Genomic DNA, 20706 nt, shown 5'->3' with positions numbered 1-20706 from the left:
CTTTCTTAATCTTGCTCATTTGTCCCAGTTATATCCGTTTACCATCCTAAACATCTCTTCTCTCTGCCTGGTATTTGTGCCTCCAAATCCTCCTAATTGCGTGCCACTTTCCTTCGGCTGCTATTTGTCTGGCCTGTGCCGAGTTAGTTCGGTCAGCATTAAACTTTCCTTAGAAGTCAAGCTCTCCGGCCTGTTAATCATTCCCCCCTGCAGCGAGCTGACTGCAGGATCTGGGCCGTGGAAGACAATTATTAACCCCCCACCTCGTAACGAATAATTCCTCCACTGGGGCAGCCTAAAATCTGTATTTTCTTGACCGCGGAAATGTGCGTCAGTACAGATGCCCGGACCGCCCGTACGCCTGCCGTTGTGTTTGCGCCCCTCTGAGACTCACCAGGGAGCTATACAGGTGAGGTTATAGAGCAGAGCCTACGTGTTAGAGGCCGATGTGGCCATTAGCGGCCTGCAGCGAAGCCAGAACAGCGGCGGGCCGAGGTGAGCTCCCCGCCGGCTCGGACGGGGGCCAGGTCTACCCCGGGGCGGTGCCTCCAGCACGGAGATGCCACCCGCCCCCGGGGTTGACCTGGCCTCCGGGATCCCGAGGTCAGCCTCCTCTACTGGCATGGGGGGGGGTGTTTTCTTCCCCGCACCCATTTTTAAGAAGGGGAAGGCCGCCCCCGAGCGCGCCCGGGGCTAATGGCGGGGCCGCGCAGTTTTGGCTACAGGTACCACGAAGGCGGCGAAGGCCGTGAGCCTCCGCTGCGTCGCTCCTGCCTCCTCCCCGCCCCAGCGTGGGACGCGCGGGGACAGGGCGCCTTTAAAACCCACAGGCTTGCCTCGCAAGTCCCGCCTCCTGCCCCTCCCCATTGGCCGGCGCGGCTGTTTCTTCTGGCCTTTTTGACAGGCCTTCTCTCCAGAGACGCCTTTGATTGGCCGAAGCGACACCCCTCTCGGGGATTCTTTCTCAAAAGCGACACCGGGCCGGGGCGAAAAGGCATCAGCGCGCCTTTGACCTCACCGCTGTGGCTGCCTGCTCGGGCGGCTCTCTCCTGGGGTTGTCTTTCGTCGACGCTCCCTGCGTGAGGGGAGCGGCTGGGCTGGGGCCTGGCATGGCGGTGCTGGGCCCCCGCGACTGAGCGGCGTCGCCGGGGGAGCCCGGGCTGGGCCCGGCGGCGGGTAGGGGGCCGGGGCCGGGGCCGGGCTGGGCCCGGCGGCAGGTGGGGGGCCGGGGCCGGGGGAGCCCGGGCCGGGCCCGGCGGCGGGGAGCGCGCCCCGGGGCTGGGTCGCGAGGCGCCGCCGAGGCCGTGCGCGGCGGAGCGGCCGCGCTGGGGTCGCGCCGGGGGCGACTTGGCGGGGTGAGGGTGGCGGGCGAGCGGCGGGGTCCCCCGGGGCCCGCGGGCGGCGGCTGCCCGCGCCCCTTCCCGCTCCCAAGGTGCTTTTTAGGGTCGATGCCCAGCAGCTCCCGAAACGCCTCAGGCGTTGCCCCCCGCCCCCCCGAGCCTCGCTGCCGAGCGCCCGTTTTGTTTCGTTTTATTTATGTTCTTATTTATTTTGTTCGCAGCTGGGGGCCGCGGCAGAGGCAGGCGCGGCTGCTGCGGCCTCGCTGCTGCCCGGCTTTGCCTCCCTGCGCTGTGCCCTGGGGTCCGGCCGTGCCGCAGCACCGCCCGGCCCGGCTCGGCCCGGCTCGGCTCGGTGGCCCGGTGCCCCGTGGAGCTGCAGGGGACCCTCTCGCAGCGGGGCAGGTGCCCACAGCGCAGCAGAGGCACCTTTGCCTCTCATGAAGGTAGACTGTTGCTTCAGGTTTCCTCCAGCTCTCCTGGTTCCTTTAGCTGCCTTAAAAACAGGCAAAATAGGTAAAATAGCTCTTCCCTGCCAATGGAGACTATAGTGACTGTGTACTGTTATTTTGCTTTGCTTGCCTCCCCCCTCCCTTCTTATGTGCTGTTTGTACACTTGTCTTCCTGAAAGAAAACTGAAATACATACTTTTTTTTTTTTTTTTTTTTTTTTTTTGAACTTATTCACAAATGGGCATTCTCTGTCTTTTAGTTTTGGATTACTGCTGATGCTCCTGCTCTTGCTATTTTCTTCTGGTTGATATATGTATTTTTTTAAGCATTGCAGGTTTTAGCATTGTAGTTCCTTCTTTCTAAAGTTAGTCCAGTACCAGATGTGATAATGAAACTTGGCAATAAGAGAGAAATTAGTCCTCTGTCATCAGTGGAAAATCCTTGTCTTGTGAATTTGTTCTAAGGGTGAAATAAGAAAAAGCAGCTGGTTTGACTAAAGAGTACAAAGTGTGAGACTTGAAAAGCTATGTTAAAAATGAGAAATGGAAAAAAAAAAGTTGTAAAGGAAAGCACTGTTTTAACCTTTGTCATTGGGGTAGCAGTTGTATTTAAGCAGGGGTCAGGTCAGTCAAACTTCCTGTTGAGCACAACCCAGGATGGGTTGTTTTCTGTTTCTGTTTGTTTATCTAGGTTAGCTCCTAGCTAACCCTAGTATGATATATAATGTATGAGATTTCTGATGCCCTTTTCCAAAAGAAAGAAAACTATCACTTCTTTCTTAAAGCTGAAGCTCCAGTAGGTGTGTAATTCAACTTTGTATTTGGTCTTTGAGAGCACAGAGAATTGCCTAATGATTTCAGTTCTGAATTTCATTGGACTCTGATACAATTACAACATCATAAATCAAAAAATGAAATCTACTTGGTGAGAGGCAAAGAAGAGCAGTCCTTTTCATTGAAGAAACAGCTGAACCTTCCCTAGCACTTTGCCTAGAGAGCCTACAAGTCATAGAGATGTTCTTGCTGTAAATCTGCTTGTGAGTCCAGTGCGTGGACGAAGAAATAGGCCTCAATCAAGTCAAGCTGTCTTCAGCTGCGGTGTAGAAAAACATTCTCTTTATTTATATTTTGTTTGTGTCCCCCCCCCCCCCCCATGGTTGCCTGTCACAAGAAAACCAGGATTATGGCACTGATTTGCTTTTATGTGGCTACACACTGATCTCACCCCCTTTGCACAGGCTGAAAATGAGCGGGCCAGGATTGCAGTGGGGCTGCTTGTGAAGGCAGGGTGTGGTGAGTGATCTCTTGGATATGCTCAGCTGACTGGATTTATTTCAGACTGGACAGGGCAAGGGTTTGGAGAATGTGCTGCGAGGAGCAGTGTTGCTGGGGATGATGAAGCATAACCTGATCTTTGCTATCAGTTCTGGGTCCCATTGCCCTGGAATTCTTGCTGTGGTTTTGACAGGAACAGAACAATTTCCCACATCCTTCCTGTAGGCTTTAACTATTAGAAAAGCATGAAAACTAACCTGTTTGGCTGATGACTTTGACTAACTTCTGCCCTCATGTTGCATGTTCTGCTGCTCTGCCTTTGTATATGCCTCGTCTTGGGAGGGGAGAAACGGACACTAACATGAGGCGGTAAGAGGCAGCCTAGCGGACGCAAGCTTGACTCTACTTTGCCTGTTGAAAGCTTGTGACTGGAGCTCAGTTATATGTGGCCAGCTCCCCTCCTTATCGGCAGTGTGCTGGTGTTTTATGATAGTGGTGGCTTCTATAGGAAAAAAATAGGCACCTCTTTGTCCTTTTATAAGAAGGTTGTTCTTTCCCATGTAATCCCCTAGAAGCTTTATAGTTGAGCTCTCTTCAGTAGGAAAGGCAGCAAATTCTGTGTTTCAGAAGATGTCTTGGACTGGTGCAATGGCTCAGAGTTGTTGCTCTCCTGGTGCTCTGTGAGGTTCTTTCCACCCTTTCCCATTTTTTTTTAAGATGGAATTTCCTCTGTGCTGCTGAATGTGAACTTATTCTTTCTTGCTGCTGCTGAGACAGAGATCTCCAGTGTTTCAGGTTGAGAATGGAGGAAAAAATTAACAGGAAATCAATTATATGAATTCAGAGAAGTGAGAAGGGAAGGGAAGAGGAAAGAAAGGAGGGAAGAGAAAATATTTCTAGAGAGAAGTCAATAATACAAAGGTTATTTGCTGAAACTGTTACTAGAACTAGGATTTTTGGCACAGGTTTTGCCACCTCAGCACAAAGCTGATCTTTCCAGGTCTGCATGTGTTTGTTTAATGTGACGTCTCTTGTGTAGCACCACGTACGGCAGCCACAAAAGAAAGTCTCCACTCAGCGAGTATCTGTCGACATGGATGGGTCAAAGGGGAGGGTACGTTAGCCAAGAGTGTGATGATCCCCTCTACCCTTAGAAGACCTGAGAAGAATCTTTTTCTCTGAAGAGAAAGTTTGTGGCTGACAGTCCTGAGCTTGAGACTGTTGGAAAGGTGCTATTGAACTGTAGAAGTTCAGCAGATGACACAGGGCTGTGCTGCTTTTTTCCTACTTATGAATCATCTGGTACCTAGCAGAAAAACTGCCTTTTGAGTCTTCTTGCTGAAGCTGTCATTTTTACCATGCTAGCCTGCGCTAAACTTACTTGAGTTTCTTTTTTGTTTGTGGTTTTCTCTCTCTTCCCCCCCCCCCCCCCCCCCCCCGCAGTTAATACCAAATTAACTGTAGCACACAGGCTGTTTGAGCGCTCTCTGTCCCTGGCAGTGTGCATCTTTAAGATGACAGTTAACAGAAGTGTTTTGAATCTATGTGTGATCTCTGACCACTTCTTTGGGGAGTGCCAGCCTGGAGAGATGGTGGGGCCTTGTGGTTGTGTTTAGCTAGTCAAATGTATTAAAAATGAGGGTTACCATTTTACAGTGGGGAGAGGAGAGGGATTGCAGGAGGTAATGCATCAAGTGAGGAGCAAGTTTACTAGGGAAAACTTGTTTAAAACTCTAGCATAATCCTGTTCTCTAAAGTACAAGCTTCAAAGGTGATTGCAGAGGCAACTGAGGAATGAACTTCTACTGTTGTTTCTGCCAGTGCAATACTTACCAAGCCATCTGCACTGTCATACAGTGGATGGAGTTCATGGATGGGAGAGAAGAATTGGCTTTTAACTTCTGGAATGATAGTTAATAACACAGCAGTGCAGGACTTGGGGGATAGACAGATAACAGAAAAGATGTGAATGTGCTTTCAGGGAATGCAGTTCAGCAGGGGAAGGAGAAGTTCTGTCTTGTCATCTTTCAAAGTAGCAGGACAGGTGAAGGTGGGTCAGACAAAGGAACTGAGTATCATAGCTCTTGGGGTCAGACAAAGGAACTGAGTATCATAGCTCTTGGGGTCTGCCCACAGCTCTCTGATACTGTAAAGTTTGACCTTAGGATCCTAAGTCGTTAGCTAGGACTGCTTCTATTTCTAGATTTGCAGACTGCCAGTAATGATGCTGGTCTGTGGTGCCTTGCAGAGGATTAAGGAAAAAATGATTAATCGTGTCTTTTGTTGGTGTTGGATTCTGAAGCTAAAGAGTCTGTACAGTCCCTTGACATAAAGGTGTATCAGGCTTTCTCTAATCTTAGACTGTGAGGTTTTTAGATAGGGGCCCTATTATTATTTTTTTTTCCCTGTAGTTGAAATTAAATCATTGGCTGTAATTTCTGATGATCTTGGAAGCTAGAAAGGTAATTAATGTTGTAATACATGTTTTCTGTCTTTATCCAATGATGCTATGTATTGTTGCAGCGTCTTGATTTCTTCTGCGGATCTACTAAAGCTTAAAAGAAAAATCGTGAAATCTAATCCAGCTTCATACTACACTGTTTTGAAGGTGCTTATTATCTTGATACAAGATAGTGGTTTTGGTCCTCCCTACTGTAATGACTATATGGAGCAGGGGCAGATGGCACTTACTCCACTGTGTAATACAGTGTTTCTGATGATGATAATTTGCTGTAATGAGTTGGAAGTAGTAGTGCTGGGGCCTAATGGAAGGGATATGTTTTTTAAATTCTGACTTGCAACTGAGTTAATGTTGCTTTTTTGTCTCTGCTGTGGTTGTCTTGTGCTGTGCCTGACCTGGACCAGAAAGAAGGCAGGCTGTTCCAGTCCATGATCTCTATGATGAGGTTCGCCATGTATGACAACATCACACACGCTACTGCCCTGGTGACAGCACTGGATAATGTGACAACTTTGTCCCCAACAACAACACAGGCAATCAATGACACCAACATCACTGTGCCGCACAAATGCCTGCTGTTGCTTTATGAAGACATTGGGAAATCCAGGTGAGAAGGAGAAGCTGGGACCAGATACTGTCCCTGGCCCAAGGGAAAGAGCTTTCTTTCTCAGAGGTTGGGTGAGATGGGATTGGAGCTGATTCCTGATCTTCAGCATCTAGAAGACAAGGTAAATGCTTTTGTTTTATTTACCCCTTGCAGAGTCCGCTACTGGGATCTCTTGCTCCTGGTTCCCAATGTGCTTTTCTTCATGTTTCTTCTCTGGAAGCTGCCCTCTGCCAGGGCCAAAATCCGAGTCACTTCCAGCCCAATCTTCACTACATTCTACATACTAGTGAGTACCACTATATGCTTTTGAACTGGCTGGAGGAGTGACAGTTGTTTGTTACAGCTCATTAACAGTATCACTGAACCATTGGAGAGAACCTAGATCAGATCTCCACAGGGATAAAGATCTACTGTGTATCATAAGATGCAAGTGTATCATAAGAAACAGTCATAGGGGCATGTGCTTCTGCCCCCCACTGTCTGAATTCTAATTTTCATAGATTCTGGGAATGTCTATATCTGGATTTGGGTGGATTTTGTTCTGCTGTGGTCATAGTTGTGGTGTGTGTTTGCTTTGTTTTTGCTTTGTCATCTTTGTCTTATGTTTTCCTGGCACATTGGAGGAAGTTGCATGTGAAATGAGACCAGCTTCTTTCTGAGACAGTGAAGGTGAAGCAGCTTCCCAACAGGTTCACACAAATCTTTCCCCACTGTTTCATCTGCTGTAGAAAACAGTATTCTGGTTAGTCCAGGCATGTAGAAACCCAACCCTGTTAGCAGCCGTTTTGATATGATGGGAAAGAAACTCATTTGGGGATGTTCTCATTGCAGCTTAAAATAGAAACAGAATATGTAGGCAATACAGTCACGGTTCTCAAACATGTAAGATCTCTTCTCTGTTCCCTTCTCCCAATTAAAAAAGGTACAAGCAGCTTCTGATCAGTTCGAGGGGACCTCTATAGTAGTGTCTGAGCACTCATTCTGATTAACTGTGGTATTGCTCATGAGGCAATGGAAGTGAAGCTAAGGACTGACCTGGATTTGTGTAGAAATGTCCTTCAGAAGCCTTATCATGGGTGCATTTTAGATCCTAGCTTGTCTTAACATAATGTAACGTGCCTGCTCTTTCTCAGATTAGTACGGATTGTGTAAGTAAATGTGTGTCTGAGTTGTGTTAGATGAGTAGTTTTTTTCTTCAGACTATGTACAGGTATGAGCATGGCAAAACTCAAGAAGTATCAAAAACAGTGCCTGTCTGGTGAGAGGTCCTGTTAGCTCTTATGTTCAGAATATTGGCATTAGGCTGGTGCACAGTTTTGGATAACCAGGTAACTAAAATGCTTCAAACTCTTTAAAAAATACTATTAGTCATTTCCAGTTTGAGTTTAAATTTTCTATTATGTTTCCAGTAACGAAGTAAGAAGTTCACAAAGAAGTTAGTGCCAAAGGCTTTGGAAAGCAAAACTCCTGAGAAACCAAAGCGGGGGGTGAGGGGGAAGTGAACTGACTGTATGCTGTTGGCTTTCTCAAAACAGAATGAGAAGCAGAGAGTGATGCAACAGCCTTGGAGGGAAATGCTTTTCACTCAGTTTGATCTTCTGGAGTATGTTATTGGGAAATGAGGATGAAAAGGATTTTTGTGAGGATTTCCTTTCAAACAGTTTTTTGTCACATCTCCAGGGAGTGCTTTCTGGTGGTCAGCGATTAAAGCTAAGTAAATAGAAGAGTCTTTTCCTACTTGGAGAAGAAACAAAGAGGGTGTGTTTTCTTCTCCAATAAGTTGTTGCTGCTATAGAACAGCATTATATTCAGGGACTTTGTCACTGTTTTCTCCCAGGGACTTCCACCCCAGAAGGGAATATCACATTCTTGTCTCATGCTGTTTTCATTGCTCCTTCCTTTAAGGGGAAACATTCTACTGCAGGTGGTTTGCTTATAGGTGCAGTTCTCAAACCACCTTGCAATCAGTCTGGACTCTTTCCAATTTGTGATATATTTAACTGTGTCATTTACAGAGCATTATAATAAATTAGCACATGACTCTAGTGATTTTTATGTGGGAAAATCTGTCTTTTTAGAGGCTAAGTCTTCATTGCACTGTGAAGGATGGATATATCCAACTGAGCTCTTAATTGCTTAATATGGCTATGACAGCACAGGGGCTGGTAAATTAGCCTTTCTGAGCTCCATGCTGTCACGCTTAAATAGTACATGCGCTTACTTGGGTATCTTTGTGTTGCACTGCACTGCAGGGTAAGAGACTTCAAAGCTTTTGGCTGCAGCTGGTTGTCTTCTGTATTCCTGAGCATTGTCAGTGCTGAGTGAAGGAAGATTTCACCTTTATCACAGATCTAAGTGTGGTAGTTAATGTCAAGTGGCTTTGCTTATCTGATATGTTTGGTTTATTTAGTCATACCAAGCATTAGATCTTGTAATTTGGAGGGATGTATTTTTGTTTTAATTTTCTCCTTTCCCCAGACCCTGTGGACTGAATGGTGGGAAGGCTCTCTGCTGTTAAAGGCCTTTATAATAAAGAGTGGATGAGACCTTTTCAAAGCTGTTTAATCTGTCATTTGAGGGAATTTGTTCTTTCCTAGACTCTTAAGTCTAGGAAGGCCCAAGGAATCCTCTTGCCAGTTTCAGCAAATTAGCTTGAATCTGACTTGAAGTCCTCTGTACCTGTTACCAGGCTTCAAAGCTGACCTGGAAACTGTATTCCAAATGAATTTCTAGTAACTGCTGCATCCCTGCCTGTTGACATCAGCTCACTTTGGTATCTTTTCACTTAGGTATTTGTGGTGGCTTTAGTTGGCATTGCCCGTGCTGTTGTCTCCATGACTGTCAGTGCCTCTGATGCTGCCACAGTTGCTGATAAGGTAGGTGCAACACTGACTTCAGAGGCTCTACCTCATGCAGTGCTTCTGTTTCTGCTTCCCTTTTATATGAATTCGGGAAGAATGTTTTATTTGCAGTACTCATAGCTTTGTGTACTATGGAATCCTGTTCTGATAATTGTATCTAAATGATCACAACATCCGGGGCTGTAAAACAGTGAACTTTCTAAATTGGACATGCAGATAGTGGCAGCAAAACTTTCTCTTGCAAAGAAGGAACGACTCTTTTGCAAGAACTAAACATTCAAATACCTTAAAAGGATAAGCAACACCTGGTCTTTGTCATTCTTGCTTTTGTGTGTGTGGCTCTTGGAAAAATACTTTTTTTATCTTACTGAAAGCAAATAAAACAGAATTCCAGCCTGATAGCTGAATGTCCTTGCAGCCACCTTGAGCACAGGGCAAACCTTTTAGCAAACAGGAAATAAGTTTGTACGTGCTGTTCTTTGTAGACATTTGACTTGTAGCAGAGCATCACCTAAAACAAATAGCTCTGTTCTTGATTTGTTGAAGGCAGAAAAGCCACCCTTAGAGTACAGTTTTCTCGCCTTCATTCAATGGGATCAGTGTGGTGCCCTTCTTCTGTGTTACCTGCTGGAGCATTTTACTGCTCTGTTTGTGAGTGGCTGGGTATCTGCGGCACGTTTTCTTTACCTGTGAGTAAATTTAGCTACAGGACTTCAAAAATGGAGAAATGTGTGAGAAAGTGCTTTTCTTCGGCTATGTTAGTGTTGCTGCTAAGTACTCCTTGCTGGGAAGTCATACAGTAGGGCAGATACTCTGTCAATTTTTCCTGTAGACACATTCTGTTATGTGTCTATTATGTGTGTTATTCTATCTATTTTGAGATGTTAGAAGTGTGATTATGTTTTCTTAAGTGTCTCACCAAATGCCTTTTAAAATACTGTGTATCCGCCAGAGAGTGCTGTTTAGAGAAAAAAGGATTGAGCCAGGATTCTGGGATCTAGGCCTAGGTTTGCCACTAGTTTATTGCATAATTCTTCCTAAAAGTCACTTAACCTGCTGTTTGTTTTCTTTTGTCCACTAAATGAACCATGGGAATGAAAATGACCAGCTGGAAAGAGGGAATGTTTTACAATTTGCTTTACATTTTGGGGCTAGTGGCTTTGGAGGACAGCAGAATACTGACTTTTCTCAGTCATAAGTTTATTGCAGATGTTACTGCTTTAAGAACTGACCCTGTTTGCTATACTTCTAAGATCTTCTTGGGTTAGTGGCTCTTAGGAGTACACCAGAAAGGACATATCCATTATGAGTGGCAAAGCCTCAAGTGTGGCAAGCCATGGACACTTCCTTTCTCCAGAGGCATGCTATTTGCTTGCTACCACACATTAGTTCTGTTTCGTAGGCTGAGTCAGACACTGAGACAAACGCATGAGGAAGATTTGTGGAAATGCTCTACTCCATTCAGAGGCTGCCATCTCGTGGAGCAGAGAGTAGAGTTTAGCTGTATTATCTTACGATTGGTTTCACATTCCTCCTAATCATGCCTGTCTGGTTTCTCTTATTCCCTCAGATCCTGTGGGAGATCACAAGGTTCTTCCTTCTGGCCATTGAGCTGAGTGTGGTGATCCTAGGCCTTGCCTTTGGTATGTGTCAGAAAGCGTTTGAGTGTTTTGAATGTTTCCTATTCCACTGCTTTCCACAGAGGCTGTGTCTGTAAGTTGGTGTGAATGCTGGTACTATAAAGTGGAAAATCTCTAGAATAAATACAGAGGACAAATTCAACAGGTTTTGTTAGAAATGGCTGAAAGCCTGATCATCTTCACAGTTCTTCTGACTTGTGCAGTTTCAAAGTTTATATGTGCATTTTTTTTCACTTGCATGCACATTGTGAAGGAGGGTACAACTTAAGTGAAGAGGACTTCTATGCATAGATCAGCTGCTGATCTTTGTTTGAACTCCATTTTATGCAAGAAGGACAGTTCTTTTGGCAGTCCTTCTATCCCATTTTGGTTGATTCCGTCCTGGCTTTGTTCAGCCCCTTTAGCCATCCCTGTAGCCTGTTACTCTACTTCCTTCAGTTGTGAAACTAAGGCAGCTGTTTGGAGTACTTCTTGATGTGGGCTGGAAGTGGGAAACTGGTAGGTATGTCTGTCATGCCTACCAGTGGGACATCTGAGTATGAGTTCCTTGTTCTTTAAAGGGCTCATAAAATTATTTAAGTTGGAAGGGACTTCTGGAGGTTGCCTGTTCCACCATATTCCAGTGCGTATTCTTCTGAGTATGTAAAGCCTTCTCCCCTACCCTAACTCAATTGCCTATCAACATTTTTTTTCTGAAAAGAAACTCTTCAGCTGCTCCGTGTATGTGATAGTGGGGTCATTCCTGATTGTGTGGGTTTTGTTTTTCTCCCCTCCTTCCCCCTCCTTCTTTTTTTCTTTTTGTAACGCTGTTGGAAAAACTTAACTGCTTTCTGTGTATTAGTGGGGGCAGAAGGAAAGCAAGTATAAAAAAGCAGATTTTAAAGGTATTGTCTGTGAAAGGCTTAATTCTCCAAACAGAAAAGCAATTTCCAGAGGTTAAATGTACTTTAACTTTCCCCTTGAAGGCTCCTGGAATCTTCCTGTATTGGTTTTGGAAATAATTGATTATTATTATTATTTATTTATTTATTTATTTATTGCCAGGGTTGGGATCACATTCTGATTCACTCCTATACTCCTTATTTCCAGGTCATCTGGAGAGCAAGTCAAGTGTGAAACGTGTTCTGGCAATCACCACAGTGCTGTCTCTGGCATATTCTGTCACCCAGGTAAGTACCCTGGAGCAGAAAAGCTGGTCTTTGCAAAAGAGAGATTTGCTCAGATTTAGGCAGTTAGATGTGGGATTCCTACTGGAAATGTGGGATAAATGGTAGGTTTGCTCTTTGGATGAGGTTTGGGGGAATGACAAGATGCTTGTGGTGATGCATGAGGATCCTCAGAGCATATGAGACTAGATATCTGTACTCTTCATGGCATGACTGGCTTAGCCCAGGTCAAGAAATGAAATGGGTTTTAGACAAATAGCCTTGTTTCAGGAGTTTTGAAAGAGAAGTAAGAATTTTCATATCTGAGCAACAAGTTTGACTCTTAAGTTCCACCAAAACAAGATGGAGAGAAGCAAAGTGCCCTTGTCAGATAAGGGCAGTGCAGCGAGCCTTTCCAGCTTCTTGTCGTCTTTCTTGCTGAGAGCTCTTGTTTCCCTTTAAACTAGCAGTTGGCTTGCTAGCTCAGTGTATTAGCTCTGTCTCCACCTCTTTACAAACAATGCAGTATATGTCTAGGTTTATTCTTGGTATGTCAGTGGCCACCCTGTGCCTCTTTATCTGAGGCAGCGCCAGAATAACACACAGATCATTGTTCAGGCTCTTGCTTGCAGTACGGCAGTGAGCTGTTTGTTAGCACATGATGCACTGGAGGAGCCTCATTAAACATCAAGTGTGTGAGCTATATATCTGGATTCAATAACTGCTTACAAGTGCCTTTCTCTATTCTGTGTATACGTATACAGATGAACGAGACTATTTCCTTTTCCGACTCTTGCACAAGTGCATGTGTTTATGTTCTGGATGTTCCAATATGAAAGGTCTACTTTAGAGATGGAAACAGAGGTGGAACTCTCTTAGTCTGTTTCAGAGAGACAGCTGCCTCCATCTGTTCTCTTCCCTTCATTCCACCTCCCTTCCAGGAGGTCATTGATGCTGGTTTCCTTTAGACAGATTCTTGCTGCTTCCCCCCACTATATACACTTGTCTTCAGTTTCTTGCACCTCTCCTATATGAGCTTGACATGACCTAAGCAAGGAAATGGTTGGGCCTTAGTGAGAAGGCAGAGACAGCTGTTATCCAAACTTCTTTAAATGTAGTCACCTTTGTCCAGATGCCCACAGCAGGCAGGGTGCTGACTAATGCAATCTTGATGGTACCACTTCTCTCCTAGGGGACCTTGGAAATTTTGTACCCTGATGCCCACCTCTCAGCAGAAGACTTCAACATCTATGGCCATGGAGGGAGACATTTCTGGCTTGCCAGCTCTTGTTTCTTCTTTCTGGTGAATACTAAACCTGTGTTACACGCTCTATCTGCCTCTTTGAATTTTTAAATGGGACAAGGAGAATGATATGTGTATGGTAAGGCCATAGATTCCCCCCTCCCAATCCTGTTCCTGCAGCATTGATGCTTCTTGTGGGGCAGGGAAGCTGAGTCAGATGAGTGTTGTGAGGTGATGTAACCTCTGGCAATTGAATTGCAGCTAAACTTAAGATATCTTTCACTTTCTTGTTTCTTGGTGACCAGCCTATGTGTGCTGATGGGGGTGAGGTTTGGAGCCTTCACATCTGCACTGTGTTCAATATCAGGGGTCTGTGCTCCCCACAGAGCATCTAGGGAGTGTCTGACACCACACACCATCCCTACAAGGCTTTTTGAGTTCAGTTACCAAACAGCCATGGAACAGTTAGTTCTTTGTCTCAACAGGTCTATTCCTTGGTGGTGATACTTCCAAAAACTCCTCTGAAAGACCGGATTTCTTTGCCCTGTAAGTGACAGTAGCATGTTCCAGAGTATAGATGGGGACAGCACTAGGATATAGGACAGATGGGATTAAGAGGGTCCTGTATCTGTACTTCAGATAAATAGCAAAGGACTGAAAGTGTGCTGTGCCTTTCAGAGGCCAAGGCAGGGTAAAAGTGACTGCACTGCTACTTAAGTAGTTAAGCCATTACATTAAAAAAACAGAATTACTGCTCAGTTATCGGCACAGGTATAGTATGACTGTCACAGTAAATATATCTTCAGAGAGCCATAAAAATGGCTACTTAATTGTATAGTTTCTTTTGAAATGCATGCATGCATGATGATGTATGTATGCTGGTCACCCACCTGGGAAAGAAAAGCCATGGGCTTTGCAGGCTAGTTGGGAGGTGCTTAGTAAGTTTTGTCTGGGTGCTTACTTTAAGATGCATTGTGCGCTTGGAGTGTGTGTGGTGTCTTTGCTTGGTTGGGGTTTTTTTGTTCTTTGTTTTTTTTTTTTTTTTGTTTTGTTTTTTTTTTTTTTGGTCTGAGTAATGTTGGTACCCATGTCTGGGTACCTGAGGTAGGGAATATGTGACGCTTGCTACAGGTGTGTGGTGCTCGGCCTGATCTACCCAGTGCTGATCTCTGGGCTACTTAGCTGCCAGCATACTTGCTGCTCTTGCTCAGGTCTCCTGAGCATTTGTCTTATGCTGCAGATCAGAATGATGCTGCTTCTGGTTCAGCTGTGTTTCTTTATGTCCAAGTTTGACTGACAGTGGTTCCAGACGTTTGCCTGTAATATCTCTGCATATGTTGCCATGATGCTCTGTTTTAAGATCCGTCTGTGTGTCTTGTGAGTGTACATGTACACTAGAGCATGGCTTAGCCCATTTTATCAATTCTGGCAGCATGGAACAGAAACATGCAGTCATAACTCTTCAGGAATTCCTAAGCAGCCTAGATGGTGAGATGTTTCCATTGGTTTTACCATCTCCATCAAACAGGACCTGCTGTTTGTGCTGAGCTAGTGCTGATGAAATTGAGCTTCATCCTTGTGTCCATGTCTTTCTTACAGCCAGGAAGAGTTTTTATGTTTATGCTGGAATTTTGGCTCTACTGAACCTGGTGCAGGGACTGGGCAGTGCCCTCCTCTGTGTGGATATCATAGAGGGACTATGGTATGTATCCTGGGGGAGGAGGTCTGCAGCTCAGTTTCCCATGAAGCATATGAGTATTCTTCAGCATGACCTCTCTTGAGAAAACAGCTTTTGTGATTCCTAAGGAGGAATAAAGCTGTTGAGTCTGTTTTTCTTACGCCTAAAGATTTCAAAGTGCTCAGGAAACTTGCAGTGGAAAGGTATAGGGAGCTGGATACTCTGCACTGATCTTGAGGTGGTGAGTGAGGGTAATAGTTTGACCATTGGCTCTGTCATTGGTTTATACTTCATAGTTAATAAGCAAGAGATTGGTCCCTGCAGATATGACAAAGAGCATCCATGCTGTTTCTAGGAAATGGCCAATGTGGGTCATTTCTGTGGGTCAGAATTGGGAGCACTGAGATTCTACTCTCGCTCAAACCTTGGGACTTGACATGGTCCCCTCCCCACCACCCCCAAATGTTTAGGAGCAGCAACACATTGATAGCAGTGTCTATTATTTTGCATTAGTCTAAGTTTCTTTATTGCAAGGGTTTTCTTCTGCTCTACTCAGACACTCCAGAGGGAAATGGGATCACTTCTTTTGGGCAGATGTTGCTGGGGTGATTTAGTTGTACTGTGTGCAGATGCTAAATTCCTTGATACTCCCTTTTGCCTTTTACAGTTGTGTTGATGCTACCACATTCCTTTACTTCAGCTTCTTTGCACCTCTCATCTATGTGGCCTTCCTAAAAGGCTTCTTCGGGTGAGTAACCAGGAACAGCTGTTTATAAAAGTATATATTACTGTTTAATTGTTCTGTTCCCAAGTTTTCCCCATTTGTAGAATAAAAGCAGTGGCTAGAATGCCACCTAGAGAACCAGTTTTTTATTGCTGTTATTACTTGCTGTTTTCCTTGTGTGACCTCAGGCCAGGCAATTCTATCTAAGACTCCTTCATGTGCAAAGTAGAGCTGATAATTATATTCTTCTTGAATATTCCTGAGGATCAGTTCTTAAGTGTCTGCATCTGTTATGCAAAATTTTGCTGCTAAGATTGATAACTATTTACTTAATGAGAGACTGAGTCCTGGAAGATTAAGTGGTCTCCTGGGTGGGATTTTTGACAGCTCCATAGAGAGTCTGGGAGTTAAGTAACCCAATGGCTGTTACCAGTCCTTTTGCTGGGAGCTCCTCTGAATGGTGAGTGGCTTGCTGGACTGTTGTAAAAATGCTCAGAAGCACAATTCCTGAGTCAGGGTTGCCACCATGTGGACCTCTGGAGAGGTGCATCTTGATGGGGGAAAAAAAATGTTTCAGTGCAAGAAGCTCTACCTTTTATTGTCCATGAGCAGCAAACTGTAATCTTTAGAGCACTTTATGTTCCTAATTATTTTAAACTACCAGAACGTGCCTCTACAATCTGCAGACACTGTTTGCTTCTGATTTCAGGAGTTAGATGGAAACTGCTGATCCTCAGGTGTTCCTGATGCCCATGAATGGCACTTAAGGCAAAATCCTGTTCTGTTGTAGCTAGGCTGTCATGGAGTCCAATGGTGTTTGGATGTGTTCAGTAGTTCAGAACTCCCAAGGATGAGCTCATGATTATTTTCCCACCTTGGAGTCTGGATTCTCCCATTTTTATTTTGCCTGAATAGCCTGATCTGAAGCCAGAATTGGCATTAGGTTTCAGTTCTGAAACTTACCTCGTGGAGCAATTGCTCCACGAGGTAATGCAAAGAGTTCTAGGGCCTGAATGTAAAGTTTCTTATTGCTGCTACTGAGTTTCAGTTAAGGATAGGTGGCTACAATGGGATTCTGCATTGCTTAAACAAGTATTTTAAATCTTTAATGACTCCAGGTCTGAGCCAAAGATCCTTTTCTCCTACAAATGTCAAGTGGATGAACCTGAAGATGTAGATGTGCACCTACCCCACCCCTATGCTGTTGCCAAGAAGGAAGGAATGGATTCTGGTTTTTACTCGAGCACTCAGATTGACACTGCAGCCTACCTGGATGATGTAGCCTCTATGCCGTACCATGTGGGCAGCATCAACAGCATAGACAGTGACCGCTGGAAAGCCATCAATGCCTAAGGCAGTGCAGCCCCCTTCACACGATGCCTCGTTCCTTTCCTTCCGAACTCCCAGATACCACAGCTGTTAGGATGTCCATTGGAAATCAGTCCTTGGCTATCTGCCATGGCTTTTTCCTTCTTCCTTAGGACTTCCTAAACTTATTGTGGAACAGTTGGCAGCCCCAAACCCCTTGGAAAGGGTGCTTTCTGTCACTACCCAAGAACAACCTGGAACAGTTTTGTTCATAAACCTATAAGCACTGAATGTTCCTGATCCTCCATGTTCCAGATGCTAATATGACCCAGAAGACGGGCCTGACTGGTACGCCTTCCTTTTCAGTGACTGAAAGCACTTCTTTGCCCATTAGGGAGCAGCACTTAGAGATGAGGGTGTTGATTTGACTGCTGTATTGTGCATATATAAAAAGTGTTCAGTGCTTGGAGCCAAAGATGGTCTTCCTGGACATTCTCAAGCAGCATAGTTGCATGGATCTTGTCATAATGTAGTTGCATAGGCTCCTAGTGACAGCAGTGTCTGGAGAGGGAAGCTCGTCAGCTGTGTTTTCCAGTTTCAGCTAATACTGATGAAAATCGTGAATGGCAGTTTCTGGGGATTAAAAGGAGCATTGAGAGTGTGTGGGAGTGTGGGAAGGAGAAGAGATATGAAGAGAATTGTTCCGAGTTCCCTGGGACTATTTTGGGGTGCACTAGTTAGTAGGTAACAGCATGGACAACCTGACAGAAGGACAGGCAGAAAGAAGAACAGGCAGTCATGCTGACTAGCTGAGCAGAAGCAGCTGTGAAACAGTCTCTGCAGACTGTGCTGCAGCTGAACTCAGTGAAATACAAGTAAGGACACTGAATCAAGGCTGATTTCTAAGAGTAAAACATGTTAGGTGGGTGTTCCACACATCCACCCTGCTTCATGGATCTAGCAAGGCCTTGGAAGGGGGTTGTAAAGGACAGCTCCGGGACATCTGACTGCAGATGAAGGCTCCAGAGAAATTCAGATGCCTGAGGCAGAGCAGAAGTCCATGATTAATCCCAGCTGCCAGTGATGGGAGAGCTCTCAAACACAGTGGAACTGCTAGAATTGAGCCAACTAGTGTTCTAGGTTGGGAGATAGGTGGGAGAAGGTTACTGCTACTGCTTCTGTGGCAGCGTTCTCTTATGCCGCAGTTCAGGTATCTGGATTTCTACTGGCCTGAATAGGCTTTATGGCTTGATGCATTGAAAATACTTCTGTGCATGTGAAGGGTGGTTCATTTAAAGGCTATCTGGAACTTCCTATTATCCCCTTCCCCTCTGGAAAGGGACTGTCTGAACTGCCTGGCATGCAGTTCCAAGGCACTGTGGTCTGATCCAGGGACTGTTCAGCTGAAAACTGCATCAGACTGGCTTCTGGGACTTACTGTGCTCTCCAAGGATAAAGAGGCTTACTCCTCTAGCTTTGGGGGTGCTTTCCTACCTGAGTCCTCCAGGTAGGTGGAGATCTGCTATAACCTATGGCAGCTTTCTATTAGAGATGGCAGAATGAGGGAATATGAAACACTTGGGGACTGTGTGCATCTCTTGCCCAACGCTCCTGTTCCTGAAGAAGAATATTGAGGTAAGAATTCTGGGGAAATCTTTGTGGAAGGTGCAGTGATAGTTCGGATCACGCAAAACACTGCTACTAGGTAGTAGCATTTGCTACCAGGTGTTCCTGCAGTAAGGAAAGAAACAGTTTGGGAAGGAGCACAAAGTGCACATTGGTTGCCAAAACTATGCAGGCCCTTTGTGTATCTTCTTTGTTAATGAGCAATGCAGCTTCTCTGTTCTGCTGCCTGTGGACTTTGCCCTGCAGGCTTCCATGTAGCATTGACACCTTAAAAACAAACAGCCTCCCCCTCATTTTTAAATAATTTTTAATTTACTTTTAAGGAAAAAAGGCTTCCATTTTTCCATGTGTTTGAGCTGAATTTATACCATGTGGTTCAACGGCCTTTCACGTTCCCCCTCCATGCAATGACTGTGTAAGGGGTGGACAAGCAACTGGCCAGGTGAACTTTTTACCACATCAGAAAATTGTTCTGTGCTTCTCCCATCACTTGCTGTGAACAGGCCTGAGCCACACTTAATTGCTTACTGTAAAAGGGATGGATGACATGGTGCCTGAATTGCCCTGCTGCTGGCTCTAATGCTGCTTACAACACTGATAGTGAGCTGCTCTTAGCCTCTATGGGGAGATCTGTAAAGCTTCCCTGCAGCTGGTGGGCCTTGGAAATGGCCAAGAGATGTGAAAATCTTGAAGTGGTTCAGGAATAAAGGAACAAATGCTTTCCCATTCCCAAGGAGTATTTGCTGACTCTCATAACACCTTGAACTTGAAAGGACTTATCTGCCCTCCTTGATGATGTGAGGAGCAGGTTATGAATTTGCCTTTTTATCAGCTAAATTCAGTGCTGAAGGATCACCAAAGCAGGTGGTCAGTATGTCCATCCTCTCCTTTGGTGGCAGGACTCCAGCATTTCTGGAGCGTCCCACATTCTGCTGCTGAGGAGTTTCTGCACTAGGTCATAGACTGACCTTCCTCCTGTTGTATTTTTATGTATATAAATGCCTTGGGCCATATTCACAATGGTTCTTGAGCAGAAGTGTGTTGGGGGGGATGCAAAGAGACTATAGAGTAAATGTATATTTTTGTTTGTAAAATAAAAAAATTAAATTTGGCATAAATAGTCATACTTTCTTTCTCAAGTGACTTATCATAAGGGGGGAATGTTTCTTGGTTATTTTTCTTTAAAAATCAAAAAAATAAAACCCTGAACAGATATGGCAGCTATTAATGGAATGACAGAGTCAGACTTTGGGTTCTTGAAAGTATATTCTTAGAACAGCAGATGATTCTGCAAAGTGTGGTCTCCAGATACAAATAATTAAATCAGTGAAGTTTTCACTCTTCTCCTGCCATTAACTACATCTAGCTGTACCCTGACCAATCCAGCATCAGGGGTCTCTGCTCATATGGAACTATGAACTGACTGTTGTACACCTTTATTTTTCCTTTTGGCCTTTGAAGTGAACTCTGTGTATTTGGACTGACTTTTCTGGTTGAATCAGGACAGAATAGCCCTATGTAACAGCTAAGTGAGCTGGCAGTGTTGGGGGGTATGGGCTGGGGAGGTGGAGTGAGCTTTGTCTGTAGCTTTAGAGGTAGTCAGTTCCTCGTGTGATAATACTAACCTTAGCTTACCATGTTCTTGCCAGCGTACCCCCAAAAAACTGTAGTGGTTGCCCAAGGGGACACTTAATCGTAGCATCATGTGCTCCTATTTTCATAGATAAAGAGTTTTTGAATTACTGTACAGCTGCTCTGACACCATCACAATTGCTTCCATCTCCCTGTTTTGAGGTTCTTGGAGATTGCAGGAAAACTCTGCTGTAGATATGAATTGCATTTTTATTTGTCTTTGCATACTCTCCCTTCTGCCACGTTTGCATCCTTGCAGATATTGCCTGGCACCTCGTTGGAGTTATGCCTAGAGTTACTCCTGGAAACAGTCTAAAGAAGGGAGATGGAATAATTGAAGTTATGGGATGATTTTTGTAGGAGAAGCAATTACATGACTGAGAACCCATAAACCTGGAAGAGTAATGGTAGAAGTCCATGTGATCCTCAGAGGATAGAGGAGGCAAACAGGCAGTAACTGTTCATGGGCTCTTTCAGCACAAAAAGTGGGAGCCATCAAATGAGTGTACCCCCTGCCCCATCATGGCTCTGTGTGACCTGCAGCACAGCCTGACGCTCTACCTGGGACCTCTGAGTGCCTCTCAGAGCAAGTAATGTTACAACTGTTGAGTCTTTGCTGGCTCAAAGGAGATAATTAATTTTGCCCATAAAGCAATTGCTGTAAAATTGACTAATTCATATTGACTGTAACCTGTATTTGTTTTTAATCACTGGAGAA

General features: G+C 44.9%; 1 protein-coding gene across 9 annotated transcripts; it reads left to right on the top strand.

The window, feature by feature from the left end:
- Positions 1-1073: 1073 nt before the first annotated feature.
- Positions 1074-19474, top strand: TPRA1 (transmembrane protein adipocyte associated 1). 9 transcript variants are annotated; one of them, XM_062585393.1, is made up of 12 exons: positions 1074-1176; positions 5587-5671; positions 5929-6131; positions 6285-6417; positions 8921-9007; positions 10563-10635; positions 11722-11801; positions 12970-13080; positions 13506-13566; positions 14620-14722; positions 15366-15446; positions 16541-19474. In XM_062585393.1, exons 3-12 carry the CDS (start codon positions 5953-5955, stop codon positions 16773-16775), a joined length of 1143 nt encoding a protein of 380 aa, XP_062441377.1. In that variant the 5' UTR covers positions 1074-1176; positions 5587-5671; positions 5929-5952; the 3' UTR covers positions 16776-19474. The 9 variants fall into 9 exon arrangements, with proteins under 9 accessions (XP_062441377.1, XP_062441372.1, XP_062441376.1 ...); XM_062585389.1 differs by lacking the exon at positions 1074-1176 and adding an exon at positions 1718-1783; XM_062585388.1 differs by lacking the exon at positions 5587-5671 and having other exon boundaries at positions 1097-1176.
- The last annotated feature ends 1232 nt before the right edge of the window (positions 19475-20706 follow it).

The sequence above is a fragment of the Rhea pennata genome, chromosome 12, assembly GCF_028389875.1.
Source record: "Rhea pennata isolate bPtePen1 chromosome 12, bPtePen1.pri, whole genome shotgun sequence".
Taxonomy (NCBI): domain Eukaryota; kingdom Metazoa; phylum Chordata; class Aves; order Rheiformes; family Rheidae; genus Rhea; species Rhea pennata.
Note: the sequence above shows the minus strand (reverse complement) of the source record. Positions and strands in the feature narration are given on the sequence as shown.